The 15,850-nt window shown below is 44.8% G+C and overlaps 1 protein-coding gene across 1 annotated transcript in view; it reads right to left on the bottom strand.

The window, feature by feature from the left end:
* ANKH (ANKH inorganic pyrophosphate transport regulator) overlaps positions 1-15,348 on the bottom strand; it is a 138,364-nt gene extending 123,016 nt beyond the window's left edge. The window contains exon 1 of the mRNA XM_079702038.1: positions 15,012-15,348. Within this exon, the coding sequence (XP_079558164.1) occupies positions 15,012-15,107 (96 nt within the window). The 5' untranslated portion in view covers positions 15,108-15,348. The remainder of the gene's footprint in view (positions 1-15,011) is intronic.
* Positions 15,349-15,850: the final 502 nt, after the last annotated feature.

The raw sequence follows: 15,850 nt of genomic DNA, 5'->3' as shown, positions 1-15,850 counted from the left end.
GGCATGTGGATCCAGAAGACATTTTGATTTTAAATTCACCCGGTTTCGAAGGCCCGTGGCACCGACCTCCTCCCCTCCCACGTGCCAGCACCTCCCCTACATTGTTATGAAGCCAACTGTTCATACAGGTAATTAGGACAAATGATAGTTTTCAACATTACTGCTTTTTCCAATGACTACTATTCTAACAGCAAGGTTTTATACTGCTGCTCGTTGCAAATAGATAATAGTTTAATAACGTTGGGGTAATGTAACTTTGGTCAAGTGACCTGGAAACGTAACCACAATTTATAATATTATTTCTACAGCAAAATGTATTCTAAATGATTTTTATGAATTACAACCAGGCTGTAAGCTGTAGACAACACCAAAATACAAACACACAAACATAAAGCCGTAAAAAGAACCCCTCTAAGGTTGGTCCACTGCCTGCTGTTTACACAGTAAACATGTCATATACAGAGAAAGGGAGCAACACCTCATCAAATTTAATTCCAGATGACACCTCTGCTGTCACCAGGCCCTGGTCTAACTGTAATATTATCCTAAGCACAGCACAATGATGTTGAGGATGAACTTGCTTCCCCCAGAGTCCTAATGTATTCCAATGCCAAATATTCTGAAGTATTTTGAATTTTCCAATCACCATTTCATTTAAGCAAATGGCTGAGAACTGACTGTATTATAATAAATCAGTTTTAAAGCTTGAAGGAAAACATGAATATTCATAGTATTTGCATTTAGGTGAAAATGCAAAGAGCTCCCATTATGGATAATGGAATGCAGTGGCCCCTTGGGGAGAAGGGGAAGACAGGAACAGAGCGGCAGTGCTATCCAGACACTAAGTATTTCTTGTTGTTCCCACGGAAATGCATCATTTGTATTCTCTCTCAGGCCAGCAATGTAAAACATCTCACGAGATCTATCAACGAATTTCCATGACTGAAATGGAACTCATTCTCTTCACCAGCTCACTCCAAACCAGCTCCTTTAAAGTTGGGTAACATCACTGTCAGCTTCATCCTCTCCCGGTGGCCAAGTCCGTCTGATTCTAGACAGCTTTTCTCTTTGAGCGCTCCCTCCCCGCCCCCAGCCCTACTCCAGGCCTCCAGCCCCTCACCCGTGGTGGCCACAGGAGCCTCTTAATTGGTTTCCCCACCTCTGCTCTCACCTCCCTCCAATTCATCAGCCACACCGAAACCAAAGTTATCTTTCGAATATGCAAATCCAAGCACATCACACCCCCACTGAGAACCCATCAGCATTCCCCAGTGGCCTAATGATCAAGGCCAAACTCCTTACCCGGACTGACGGGGGTCCTGTCCCACTCACAGTAAGCATCTGCCATTTTCCACCGGGAACTCTCTTGCTTTCCAGAATAGCAGATACGCCACTCTCTTTAGATCTCAGGTCTCAGCTGGAACCAAAGCTTCCCTGACCCTTAGGATGGGTTATAGGATCCTGGGATAAACACCCTATGCTTCCCCCATCTCAGACCTGATCACATCCTTTTGGTAGGTGCCTGCCTGTCTGTTTGCCCTTCTAGATTCATCGCTGCACAGCTAAAAGTCAGTCCTTTTTCCTGCTCCGTCTTTAGTGACTAGCACTGGACCTGCCACGCCGTAGGTGTTCAAGAAACATCTGTTGAATGAACACATTCATGAAGACACTCTTGCGCCCTGCATTCCATATTCTCCATTAATAGTGAAACTATTCTCCATTTAATAGGGAAAACACTCCAAAACGATATAGTAAGCACCTGAGAAAGAGGGTTACAACTTTCAGCTCATTAAGCAGCCCCATAATTTGTTTGAAACACCTTGGTGTGTTACTGCCACAACGGTCAACAAATTTGAAAAAGGCTTGGTACCATTTGTATGTCTAGATTGGAGAAGGGGCCAGTGGTACATGTAGCTACCTTCCCCAAAATCTGTGTCAAACAGCAGCCTATGATAAAGAGAAAATGAAATTTAACCTATCATTTCAAAAAGTGCACGTTACTTAAATGCTAGTAATTCAACTAAAACCAACCAAACAATCAAAAACAACAACAACAAAAAACCCACTACTGAGCAAATCCAGCCTGAAACATCTTTTCCCCAAAGTAGGAAAAAAAAAAAAAAACAGCGAAAGTATTGCTGACGCACATGTAAAATCCAAGTGTTTCCAGCATCTGCCCTCCAGCATGCTTTTGTCCCTGCTTGCCCCTAACCCAGCTGGCTCTGGTTTAGCAAGTCCCCTTAATGAGAGTCACAGATTCAACACAGAGCAAGAACAGTCAGTCAGCTCTAGTCAGGGATGGGTGACAATAAACAGGTGTAGCAGCAGCATGCCTGGCTCAAAGTCTTAGTAATACTGCTTTACATAGGGGCAGGACTTCAGACTTTTCAAGCTCTTTTTTGTCTAGTCTCTGTGTGGTCTGCCCTTCCAAAAGAAGGTACAGAAACCCTTTATACCCATTTAACAGCTGGGAAAGCTGAAGCCCCCAGAAGTCAAGTTCTTTGCTCAAGGTCATAGAGCCAGTGGGTGCAGGGATGGAGGAGGTCAAGTCCAGGGGCGCCTATCAGGAGTGGACATTCTTTCTCTCATAGTCAGCTTGCAGCACTACTAGAAACTACAGAGAAGCCACAGGGACTCAGGGCCTCTCTCAATAAGCATGAACTATTTCCCCTCTCTGTTTGCTCTGCTGCTTTTCTCCAAGGAGGGCTGTACATAGCAAGAAGACCAGCTTAAACTGAAGAACCCAGGGGCAGGGTGGTAGAACAGAGAGAAGAACACCTTCTGTTCTATTTCCCCTAAATATCACTAGCTCCGCATTCCCCTAGAACAGTCAACTCCAAATACTCTCCTCGGAGACCCTAAGCATGAACTGTTGGTCAGAGTAGACTGGCTGCTCTGCAGAGAGACTGAACGACCTGGCACAGCTGTTCAATCTGCTCATCTTTAAAGTGGGGAAGGTGACGACCCCACCGTACATGCCAGGAGCCTCAGGCAGGACCTGGCACCTTGGAGGTCGGTTAAGTTTTTCTTCCTCTCCCAGGAGTTCATCCAGGAAGTTTGGGGATGCAAACTTCTTGGGCATCACTGAACTCATCCAAAAAAGCACTTTTCTCTGCCGTGAAACCTGCAGGGACAGATATCTCCCCAGATGTATGAGTAAAACCCACTCACCCCTTTTCTTTTTTTTTTTTTTATTAGTTTCTTCTTTATAACAAAGTGAATCAGTCATACATATACATCTGTTCCCACATCCCTTCCCTCTTGCGTCTCCCTCCCTCCCACCCTCCCTATCCCACCCCTCCAGGCGGTCACAAAGCACCGGTCACAAAGCACCGAGCTGATCTCCCTCTGCTATGCGGCTGCTTCCCACTAGCTATCTACCTTACGTTTGGTAGTGTATATATGTCCATGCCTCTCTTTCGCTTTGTCACAGCTTACCCTTCCCCCTCCCCATATCCTCAAGTCCATTCTCTAGTAGATCTGTGTCTTTATTCCCGTTTTACCCCTAGGTTCTTCATGACATTTTTTTTTCTTAAATTCCATATATATGTGTTAGCCTACGGTATTTGTCTTTCTCTTTCTGACTTACTTCACTCTGTAGGACAGACTCTAGGTCTATCCACCTCATTACAAATAGCTCAGTTTCGTTTCTTTTTATGGCTGAGTAATATTCCATTGTATATATGAGCCACATCTTCTTTATCCATTCATCCAATGATGGACACTTGGGTTGTTTCCATCTCCGGGCTATTGTGAATAGAGCTGCAATGAACATTTTGGTACATGACTCTTTTTGAATTATGGTTTTCTCAGGGTATATGCCCAGTAGTGGGATTGCTGGGTCATATGGTAGTTCTATTTGTAGTTTTTGAAGGAACCTCCATACTGTTCTCCATAGCGGCTGTACCAATTCACATTCCCACCAACAGTGCAGGAGGGCTCCCTTTTCTCCGCACCCTCTCCAGCATTGATTGTTTCTAGGTTTCTTGATGGTGGTCACTCTGACGGGTGTCACTCACCCCTTTTCCTCCCTGTGCTTCTGCCTAATCCCAAGGGGAGTACGAATTCGGTCCAAAGTGTGCTTACTGAAAAGAATGAAAGTCCTGAAAGAGTTTAAACGTATCACATGATGAAAAACTGAATGGATGTCTCAGCATCTAAAAAAATGCTTTTAATAAAAGAAATCATTTGAAGGAGTTCAGTACCATGTGGCTTTGAAAGAAGTAGAACACAGTTTCCGGGGGCAGAACTCACTGGACGGTAAAATGGCATCCTGATTGGGATTGTCCACTGGGGGCCGGGGCCACATTCAACAGGCGCCTGCAGGGGAAACTGGGACAACTTTCTACAGCCATGCGGTGTCGCACACAGTGGAAGGCGTGAAAAGGTGCGCATGTGCACAAGTATTTCTAGTGTTAATCCAAAGAAATAATCAGAAGCAAAGATCTCTGAACAAAAATGTTTCAGAGCGCTATTTGTAATAGAATGAAACAGGAAAAACTGAACGTCTAGCTACAGAGTATTGTTAAGTAAATTATGGCGTATCCTTGTGAAAGAATGCCATTAGTCATATTTGAGATGAATACTTAAAATCAAGGGAAACTGCCTGTGATACAAAGTGGAAAGAGGTTATAATTTTGTTTGAAAATACACGGATAGAAAAGAGATGAGAAGGACATGCACTAAAATAATAAATAGCAATATCTCTAGGTCGTGGGCCTAGAGATAATGCTATATATCCTCATTTTCTTCTTGATACTTTTATTTAGTTGTCTTCTTTATACAATGACTCTAACCAGAATAAAATTAACAAAAATTTTTTTAAAGAGAGATCTTCTTCAAAAGCCACCAGCTTTCTGAGTAGCTTATGAAGTTAATGAAAATTTTAAAAATGTTGATAAACTATACATAACATAAAATTTATCATTTTAACCATTTACAGTATACAGTTCAGTGGCATTAAGTACATTCACAATATCGTTCAACCATCACCACCATCCATCTTCAGAACTTACTCATCCCGAACTGAAACTACCCATTAAACAATAACTCCCGCGGGCTTCCCTGGTGGCGCAGTGGTTGAGAGTCCGCCTGCCGATGCAGGGGAGGCGGGTTCGTGCCCCGGTCCGGGAAGATCCCACATGCCGCGGAGCGGCTGGGCCCAGTGAGCCATGGCCGCTGAGCCTGCGCGTCCGGAGCCTGTGCTCCGCAACGGGAGAGGCCACAACAGTGAGAGGCCCGCGTACGGCAAAAAGAAAAAACAAAAAACACCAAATCGTACAAAATAAGGGGAAAAGTTATTTTACACAGAAAGTCAAATTTTCTACCTGCCTTAAATCCACTAAAATCCACAACATTGAGCCATAGTTTGCAACAGGAAAGAGTAGCAGCGCTACACACTGCAGCAACGGTGAGTGGCCGCGAACTCAGTTATCTGGGACCAAAGGCATGTGTATCACTTTGTCTTAGCAATTAAAAAGGCTCCCACAGCACTCAGGACAGCTGTGGCCTCGGAGGGAGGGGCACCAGAAACCTTCTGGGCTGATGGAAACCCTCCATATCTTGCCTGGGGTGTGGGTTATGTACGGTGTGCATCTGTCATTTGTCAGAACTCATGGACCTGTTCATGTACGATCTGTGTACCTCACTGTAGGTAAACGATACTGTGATTTTTAAAAAGGAAGGAAAAACAGGTCCACCGGCCTCCTCCCCTGACAGAAGACATATTAAGCCTAAAAGAAATTAGAGTAAATAAGAATTTTAGAAAAACAAAAGTGGTTCTGCAGCTCAGCTACTGATGCTCGCTGCCACCGACTGCTTAAGGCCCTTTAGTGGATCTTCAGAACTCAGTCCAAGCTCCTTTCTCCTCGCTGCTGAAACACTGGTTCATCCGGGGAAGACTGGTAAACACTTGGACTAACTACCAACAGTGTCAGGGAACGGCCCAGGTTTGGTAAGCAGCCCAATAGGTGTGAGGCCCAGGTGGTGTTGGCACATAAAGGTGTGGGCCTTAGTGTGGGAGGAGGGGCGGTACGCCCTGACCTCAGGTGGGGCTCCAGGTGATGCAACGCTGCATCGGAAAAGGGAGGGGATGAGAACCATAACCCATCCCAAGAAAAAAACCACAGTTGAATGCGAGTCTGGAGCAGAGAAGAGACCCTTGACTTCCTATTTTGGATCGGGCTGGTGGCAAGGGTCTTTCCAGTTGCTTCTGCGCTGGTCTTGGCTAGGATCATGAAGAGGTGAAAGTTACCTCTTTCTTACGAAGCGTGGTTACTTGTTACTGTGCTCTGCGCTGTCTGTCTTTATAAAATGTCAAGTTTAGGCCACACATCGTGGGAGACCGCTGTGTCCCAGCGCGGTAACTTTCCTGCCAAACCATCTAGAGCGCTCAGACAATTTGTTTTTCTTTTTTGTCATCTGCTATTTTAGATTCTCCACACTACCATTCCCCTGTATTGAAATGCATGACCCAGTGGCCAACAGATCTCCGGGCTGTTTATGGAGCAGCTGTAAGCATAGCTACTTCTTATCATCCTAAAGACAGCTTTGAAAACACAAAGCAGCCACACCTAAGCCAACTGGCACATGAGAAAACGACAGTCCGGGACTCAAAAACTTCCCTAGATTTAATGTTATATTTCTAAAAAAAACGGAGCAGGGATTCTGACAAGCTGACTGATGTGGACTCATTATTATTTAGTTAAGAAAACAACCAGGAGTGACCAGCTTTCACCCTGTAAAAGCTCTTGCTGGGCCACAACCCGGAAAGCTTCCTGACCCAAACTAATCCTTTGTCTCTCTGACAAAATAAGCTACTTTTAGTTCTCACATCCTGGGAGGATTACGGCCACAAAGCCCACTTCTGCCCTGTCTCCTTCCTGCCTCAGCGTTCTCCCTAGAAAGTCTCGTTAATCTGCTTTTAAAAACATCCAGCTTTTCAGCCATTTAATTCCAACTGAATGTCCTGAGGAGCCTCAGCCTCACCCTTCTAGTCACCCTTGAAAGTTCTTATCCAGGGAGTCCCACGTTTGCTTTTAACTTCCTCCCAGCCTGAAGTCACAGGTCCCCAGGGCCGGCCGCCGTCCCCATCCAGGTGGGATGAGCCCAGACGAGGCACTGGAAGTGCACTGGGAACGTGGGCTTGGAGGTGCCTCTCGCCAACTTGTGCTGGAGAAGGAGGAACCATACACACAGCCCCTCCCCCCTCCCTGAGGTTGGGGACAGAGACGTGGACCCACGTTAGTAAGAGGACTGCCCATTCATACTGACAAACCCATCTACAGAAAGGCAACCCCGTAACGGCGCTGGGTGTCAGGCTCGTGGAAAGCCTCACTGATCTTGTGATATCAAAACCCCATAAAAAATGTAAAAGCCAGCTGGGGCCCGTGAGCTAACTTAGACCAAAACGTACTCTTCCCGCAAGAAATGAAGCTGGTCTATCTGTCCCTTGGGACCACGTGGCATTCCTGGACCAGTGGTCCAGGCTGTTTTCTGATAACTCATTATCTAGGAGAATAAATACCACCTTTGCCCTGACAAATAACTAAGTTCTTTCCCTTCCCAAGGTGGACTTGGAAAACATTTTTGGCATGGAGAAGCAGCCATACAGAACCAGAAAGCTGTGACGCATAAGTCTTCACTTGACTGAGGTAACTGTAGTCTTGGTCATCTTAAGCTCATTTGTTCTCAGCATCGTGAGCAGTACTTGGTTTTTGGCACAGCCGCTGAGTGATCCCCAAACCACAGAAAGAGCAAAATTAAAACAAAACAGAAACAAACCTGGGGTTTGTATGGCTTGATATGAAGTCTGCTAATTTCCCTATCCTGGGACTCTATTCTCATCTTTGCAGATGGGTGGTATCCACTTTGGGGACAGGAGAATTTACGGAGAATGAGGCAAGGGTGACAACCTCCAGATAAGAACTGCCTCTGTGTGGTTTACTGTTCATCGCCATGACCACAGACTCACCGCGCTACTGCAAGTACGGAGTACCCCGCCGTACGTTAGTTATCACAAACTGCAGCGTGCAACCAGGCGTCTCACTCTGTGATGCTCTGACTGCAAAAGTGTTTCATGTATGTTTTCTCAAATAGGACCTGATTTAAGAGCAGGGCCTGGGTCAAATCTGGCAACACTTCCCTTATGCAAAGGTCACTTACCTGACATTGACTCTAGAATCTCTCTAGAACAGAAACCAAAATAGGGCAGGGCAGGAGAGCTAGTTTAACAAAGTGTATAACTTTTTTCGCAAGGGAGACCTCCAAAATTATTTATTCTTCATTTTTTCATGGATTTCTAATGGATTTTAGTTTTGGGGGCCCAGAGCAGATCCAAAGCAGAAAATTAAAAAGCAAGTATTCAACATGTATTAGCTATTTTTATTAATTATTATTTTTATTTTGTCAGTCGGTGCCAAACTCTTTGTTAAGTATTTTGAGTATCACCTGTCAGCGGATATCCTGTCAGTTGATTGCCAGCACAACAGTCACAAGCCACCAAAAAAATGTTCATTGAGTTTTGCATATAGTATTTATCTACTATGGTAGAGAAAGGTGCAATATAGATTTCTTGTACTACAAAAAGAAAAAGAAAACCAGTGATTTGCATTTTAAAGGATGAGCTTCAGGGACTTCCCTGGCGGTCCAGTGGTTAAGACTTCGCCTTTCAGTGCAGGGGGTGCGGGTTCAATCCCTGGTCGGGGAGCTAAGGTACCATATGCCTCGCGGCCAAAAAACCAAAACATAAAATGGAAGCAATACGGTAACAAATTCAAGAAAGACTTTAAAATTGTCCGCATCAAAAAAAAACCTTTAAAAAATATAAAGGATAAGCTTCAGTTATCAAGAAAATGCACTCACAGAGGTAGCTCATATCTAGATAATTCTGCAATAAAACAGGGTTTTCTATATTTCTATGACATTGCCACATCAACTAATAAAGCCATAGGTGTTTAAAAAACACTGGATTTAATTTTTTAAATGTAGATATGACCCAAGTCACTCTGGTGTAAGTTTAAAGAGGTTTATTTATTTCAGAGCAAAAAGACATGGAAACCAATTACTGGCCATTAATATAAAACTGGGCTTGTCACATCAAAAAAGTGAGATGATGCTATAAACGATATTACTTGGTACGCTTTTAAAACTGCTTTTAAAGAATCAGATGTACAACTAGAAAGAGATTTAGATATTGTCTTGACGTAAGAAGTATTTGATTATCTTTTGAAGGAGATGCTTGGGAAGATGTATTCTGACAAAGTAGTAGTTAGGCTGGTCATCAAACCACCTCAATAAATAAATGAGTAAAGAAACAAACCGCAGAATTATACCTCTGTGGCTCTAGAAATAATCTACTTACCTAAGTGCAGTGAAAGAGAGGTACTATAAACACAGATGTACCTCTAAAGGAAACTGGGAAACACAGTGGAGAAGTGAGTATCAGTTGGACTAACGAGGTCACGGTGTCCTTGACTAAATATGGACTGCCAGTGACCTCATTTTCTATGTATGAATGAGAAGCTGAAACAGGCCTCAAATTATGCTAGGCATAAAGCCCAAGGCAGTCAGAGAAAACACATTATCTACTTATTACACAGAGATGCTCACTGAAACTTTATGTTGGAAAAAACAAACAAAAAACCTCAGCATTTAAACAATAGGGGAATATACAGCAAAGGAAATTACTGTATGCTCATGCAATCACATTATACTGCTATTTAAATCACAGTTAAATACTTTTAAGTGATATGGGAAAAATGCCTGTGTTCTGTGAAATATATATATATATATTATTTATTTATATATATATAATATATATATATATATATATGTACACACACATATGTATATCCTCAATTATGGGAAAAAAAAAATTGGCAGGAGATACCCAAAACGTTAAAGGGGTTTTTTCTTCAGAGTCGAATTAGAGGTATTTTTACATTTTTCCTCCATTTTTTAATATGTAATCAAACTTTAGATGGTATATGTTACTTTAATAATTAGAAAAAAATAAATGTTGTTTTGAGATTTAGTCCATTAGTATAGCATAGATTGGAGGAGAAAAAAAGTCTCTCACCGACAGTTACTTAGAAACTTAACCTGGGATTTACTTTTCTGTCTGTAAGTACTTTGGAAAGTGGAACATACGATGGACACTTTTGTTATTACTTAGGGCAAGCTCTGCCTGGGGAGGTCTCTTCCATCACTTAGTGAACTTGGATGACGAATCCCTGCCCAGTAGTGGCCAGTGCCATGCACAACATTCACTTAAAAAAAAAAAATTCCTGTACCTCCTGGAGACCTTTTTTTAAAGCGGGGTGAGGTGGGGGGCATTTCTCTACTTAGTAGATGAGGAGAACATTTATTAAGCTACTTTTCCTGGGCTTCTCTCTCTCTCTTTTTTTTTTTTTCCCCCCATTTTGTGATGTTAGTAACTTGAAACCCTCTTATACTGTGGAAGCCTAACTCTAGGTTTCTTAAGTTAGAAAGGAGGGCTGGGGAAACATGAAACATTCCTATTATACATCTTACTCTAGTAATCAACAATCCATATACAAAACTCTTCGTTCACAGATAAATCCCTTGGGTCTTTGATCTATTATATTGGACCCAACCAAATTCAGTGATTCACTCAGGGTTAACTGAAAGAACTCAAGTAATCTCCTGAGTGTCAAAGAGTAGACTGCCCGGCACTGAGCAGAACACATTTCTTCTAAAGTGAGAACAACTTCAACTTTTTCTCTTTCAAGTCTTCACAAGAGCTGTCCTTAACATTTTAAGTGTCATTAGGTACCTTATAAAAAAAATCACTGATTTATTCTACCTAATTTGGTGAACTTGGCTTTTAAGGAATTCAGGGACTTTGTATCAAGTTTAATGTTAAACAAATCACAGTCCTCTGAATATGGTGAGATCACATGGACATTTGCAGACCCTTCTGAAGGAATACATTGTATTTCTTCAATGTATCTTCATATCTTCCATCTTTCTTTAGCAATCTATATTGCTCTAATGACAAAGACTAAGTGATTTCTAAATAATTTTGTGAAGTATCAGTTGTTTCTCATCTTTTTTTTTCCTCTCTTTTAACCAAAGGCTATGCCAACCTTGTCAAAATAAGATACAGCATTGATTTAATTAATTATCTGGATAATTTGGCCCTTCTTACATGTGGCCCTCTTGGTCACAATCTCCCTTTTCTGAGAAACCTTGTTATGATTGGCTTACATCTGTTGAGTCTTTAAAATTCAAACTATGACAGCTAAGATTACATTTAAGCCAAGGCTGGAACTCCGAAAAGCCAGAGCTTACTTCTAAATGTCTAAGAACTCCTGGGGGTGGCTGTCAGTGTGCAAGCAGAGAACAGAGTGGCTAAGGGCCAGCAGGATATGGCTGGAGCCCCGGCTCTGGCCTGCACTGCCTGTGTGAACTTGGACAAGGGCCTTAACATGCCTAGGCCTCTTATTCTTTCCTCATATATAACACGTGCTGAGATGTTACAAGCACATACTAAGTGCTCGATGAATGGAAGCAATGAATACTTTTGCTTCTCAATCTGTAAAAATAGAAATAAAATGCTAATTCCACATATACTGCAACTACCTTCAAGTGTTCTACACAGCTAAAGGGTTCTACAAACATTGTTTTAGTTTCTGCAATAAGGGTGTATTCTCATTTCTTCCATGGTGCCTATGCTTAATATTAAAAAGCAGGTCATGGGCTTCCCTCGTGGCGCAGTGGTTGAGAGTCCACCTGCCGATGCAGGGGACACGGGTTCGTGCCCCGGTCTGGGAAGATCCCATATGCCGTGGAGCGGCTGGGCCCGTGAGCCATGGCCGCTGAGCCTGCGCATCCGGAGACTGTGCTCCGCAACGAGAGAGGCCACAACAGTGAGAGGCCAGCGTACCGCAAAAAAGAAAAAAAAAAAAAAAAAAAAGCAGGTCATTTTATTCCATACAGCTTTTTTTTTTTCAGTGTAGAATTCAACACTTGCCTCCACCCCTAAATTACTGCCACCATCAAAATTGAAAAATGTGATGATAGATTTCATTAGAGTAAATATTCCATAATATTTGGGTTTCTTCCCTGACTGGCCTATAACATTACAGGGAAAGCTCTACATAACGGGTAACGTTCATGGAAAACATCAGGAGGCCCTGGACGGGCTGTTACAGGCTTCTTCACAGCAGCCCCACACGTGGCACTAATAGCTCTGAGATAATGTGTAGTTCCTTCACACAGTCACATGTGCTGCTTATTCAAATTTCAGTGGAATCTTGCCTATAGCTGGGTTTTCATTTTAAAGGGTCTGTCCACATTTCTGACAGAAACCACAAACTGAAATGTTTATTATCAGTGAAAAAAAAAAAAAAAAAAACTCATCTAGGGAACATTTACAATGATTTCAGTATCCTTCTGTTCTTGACAAATTAGAGACTTAAAAGCTAATGAGCTATTTTATTTTTTAATTTGGGGTTTCTTCATCATCTCGAACACCCGTGAACCAAGGACTGTTTTGACCTTTGGACTCCCGTGTCACCTAACCTACTTTAGAATAAGTAAATTACTGAAATGTGAATCACTGTTCACTCATAGCAAGGTATACTATACACCTGCCCACTCTGAAAGAAGAACGGTAGAAACCTACGTGTGTCCATCTGTCCATAGAACATGACAAGACTCCACCTCAAGAGCTGCATACTTTCACAAGTCTCCCGTAGACCCGTATTTGTATATAATAGGTTCACTGCTCCTCCTCTTTATTGTGTCTCAAAGCAGTTGGGGTACAATGTTCTTTTATTCATGACCCACCTATGACCAGGTCACTCTTTAGCTCACACTGCAATGCTTTCCCTCCAGTTTAACAGTAAGAAAAAGTAAGTTCTCTGTTCTTTGCACCCTGCCCCATTTTGCAAAATTATCATCTGATACCGGAAGGCAAAGCCAGGTTTTGGAAACATATCAATTTCTTCCCTCCATCTCCCCACCCCTAACTCTGATAAAATACCTCTACCACCAGGCAGCCTGTAACCTCATAAATACACTGGTGCTTAAGGGATAAGGACCTCAAAGGACACTTACTGATAAAACTTGCTTTGGTGCAACAAGACAACTCTTCCAGCACTTTGCTTATGTCACCTATGACAAGGAGGTTAGCAACATCTCAGGATGAGTGTGAATTATTAGTCCCACTAGGATAGACCACCTGTGTAGTCATCTTTTATGTCTAGCTTCCCTTTTGTGACCTCAGGGAGACCCCTTTCTTTACACTCAAATCAAATCCTTAGTTATATCACCTTGCATTAAATCAAGGCAAATGTGAGGCAATACTGTGGTATGTTTCAGGCCATTTAATTATGGCAAAGAATACTCATTTCTTCAGTTATCCCTATATAATACACACACACACACACACACACACACACACACACACACACACACACACACACACAGCTGCTACATTTCAGGGAGAAGCGATCAGGTGAGCAGCCTGGACTTTCTGCCAACCTTTGGGGCAGCTCCAATTAGATAAGCTTTAAAACAGTAAAAGGTTGAGGTGAATACACAGCACTTGACTCATCTAAAATGTGCAGTGTAATAAATTCAGGCCTAAAAACCTTTCCAAAGATTAGAGGAAATGCCCAAAGTCACCAGTTAATTATGCAAAAAGGGAAGGGTTTGGGGGTGGGTGGGTGGAGGTGGAGCATCAGAGGAGCCCTTGGGGGACCCTGGGGAGGTGCTGCCAGAGCAAAGTGGCAACAGAAAAGATATAATATTTCATCAAAGGAAATAAATTGGCTTACTAGCCAGACAAAGGTCTCCAGAGGCTATGCTGCAATACATTGTGAACACTTGTCAGCAATAAAATTCGAACTAAAAAGTAGCTTACAAGGTGGGCTAAGTACTCGGGAGCTAAACAGTTGCAATCAGTCAAAAGTTCTGAGCACAGAGAGACAAATGCAAGCAGACATTCATCAAAGGGAGGAGTCAAATGAACCCCCTTCCGAAAACCTGTTTGGTTTTTTAAAACTAAAGGTGCATCAAGATAGGTGCCTTTTCTATATAAACATCCTTTGAGGTCTCTTGACTTAAAGGAAAAGAAATAAGAGTACTACAACGCCAGGAGCTGCTCAATCACATGCCGGGGCCAGTTCCGACCGCTGCCCATCAAGGTGACAGGCTGCTGCCCTCTTCCCCCAATCCTCTTCCGGGCCTTAAAAATGCAACTGCATCCCGCCGCAGGCCTGCGAAAACGGGCCGCACAGGCAAAGTGCGGAGTACCGGTGCCCCGCTGCTGGAGAGGCTGCAGCGCTCGATTTGCAATGACGCCACATGGAGAGAAATGGGGGAAAACATGTAGAAGAAACAAGGATGAGAAGGCAACAAACAAAAATGTGTTCCCCTTCTTTAGTGGTGCAAGACGGAAAGAAAGGAAAAAACAAAAAAACAACAACAACAACCCCCCCCCCAAACTAGAGATGGCCAATGGTCGGCTTATCAGGACACATATGGGACGCCTCTAATCCATACATGAGCTTAAAAAAAAAAAAAAAAAAAAAAAAAGAAGTACCTGGGAAATCAACTTGGACACTTTCTAATACAAAATTCTCCTCATGATCACATCACCACAAACTCGGGATAAATAAAAACCCCAGCACGCAAGCTATTAGGAACTACATTTTACTTATAAACCAGAGGTTTACATAATCACAAATTACATAATACTCCTTCTGTGCACTAAAAATCCTTCTGTAGGTGAAGCTCCAAACCCTCCGGTCGTTTAACGTTTTCCAGGGAGAGCTGGAGAAGTCTGCGGAAGAACTGGGGGGACGGGGGCATGGAATGCTAGAAAGTCATCTCTGACAAGCTGTCAACCCAACCAACTGTTCCAGGATAAAAAGAGACTCGGAGCAGGTGACTCTCCTCTGTCCCCATCCCCTGCCGCACGGGCGTCTAAGGCCAAGGCAGAGGGAGCACGGCGCAGGGTGCGGGGCGCGGCCGGGGCTTACCTGCTCCCCGAAGTCGATGGCTATGTTGGTGATGCCCAGGGGCACCAGGAACCGGATCAGGGGCCAGTAGTGCGTGAGCGCCGGGAATTTCACCATAGTCCCCGCCGTGGGCGGACCCCACACACATCTGCCGCCGGGAGGAGACTCTGCCGGGAGGCGCGGGCCGAGCAGGCCGGGCGGGGGCGCGGGCGGACTGAGGCCGGGACCGGCCGCGTCTCGGGGCGGCGGCGGCGGCTCCTCGTAGCGGCTGCGGCGCCCTCTCCAAGCGCGGCTGCTCTAGCAGGAGATCCGCAAGCTCAAGTCCATCCCTGCTGCCCTCCCACACAACAAAGATCTGTCGGGAAAAAAAAGAGGAGGGACGGCGGCGGCGGCGGCGGCGGCAGAAGGTTCCGCTGACAGCGGCTCCATTATAAGCGCTCTGGGGCCCGGAAATAAATAACCGCGCGCACGAGGAGGCGCCGCCGCCGCCGCCGCCGCCGCCGCCGCCACGGTGCAGAGGAAATCAGGGGCGGGCGCGGAGGCGCGGACACCGCCGGCGGCCAGGGGGTGGGCGGCGGGCTGGGGAAGGGGCCGGGCCGGGCGGGCGGCGCCCTCCTTCCCTCTTTCCCTCCGCCGCCGCCTGCGCTCGACGCGGCCGCAGGGGGCGCTGCGCACGCACAGGCCGCGGAGCCGCCGCCTCCGCCGCGTCCCGGCGGCGCGGGGTGGGACTCGCCGCGGTTCCCCTTGTCGACCGAGGGGCGGCGGTGCGACGTTGCTGGGGAAGCGGGCCGGAGGCGGCGCGTGGCCCGAAGCCCGAGGGCACCGCTCGGGGAGCCTGAGGGGCGGGCGCACCCAGCGAT

Source organism: Hyperoodon ampullatus (assembly GCF_949752795.1).
Source record: "Hyperoodon ampullatus genome assembly, chromosome: 4".
Lineage (NCBI taxonomy): Eukaryota > Metazoa > Chordata > Mammalia > Artiodactyla > Ziphiidae > Hyperoodon > Hyperoodon ampullatus.
Note: the sequence above shows the minus strand (reverse complement) of the source record. Positions and strands in the feature narration are given on the sequence as shown.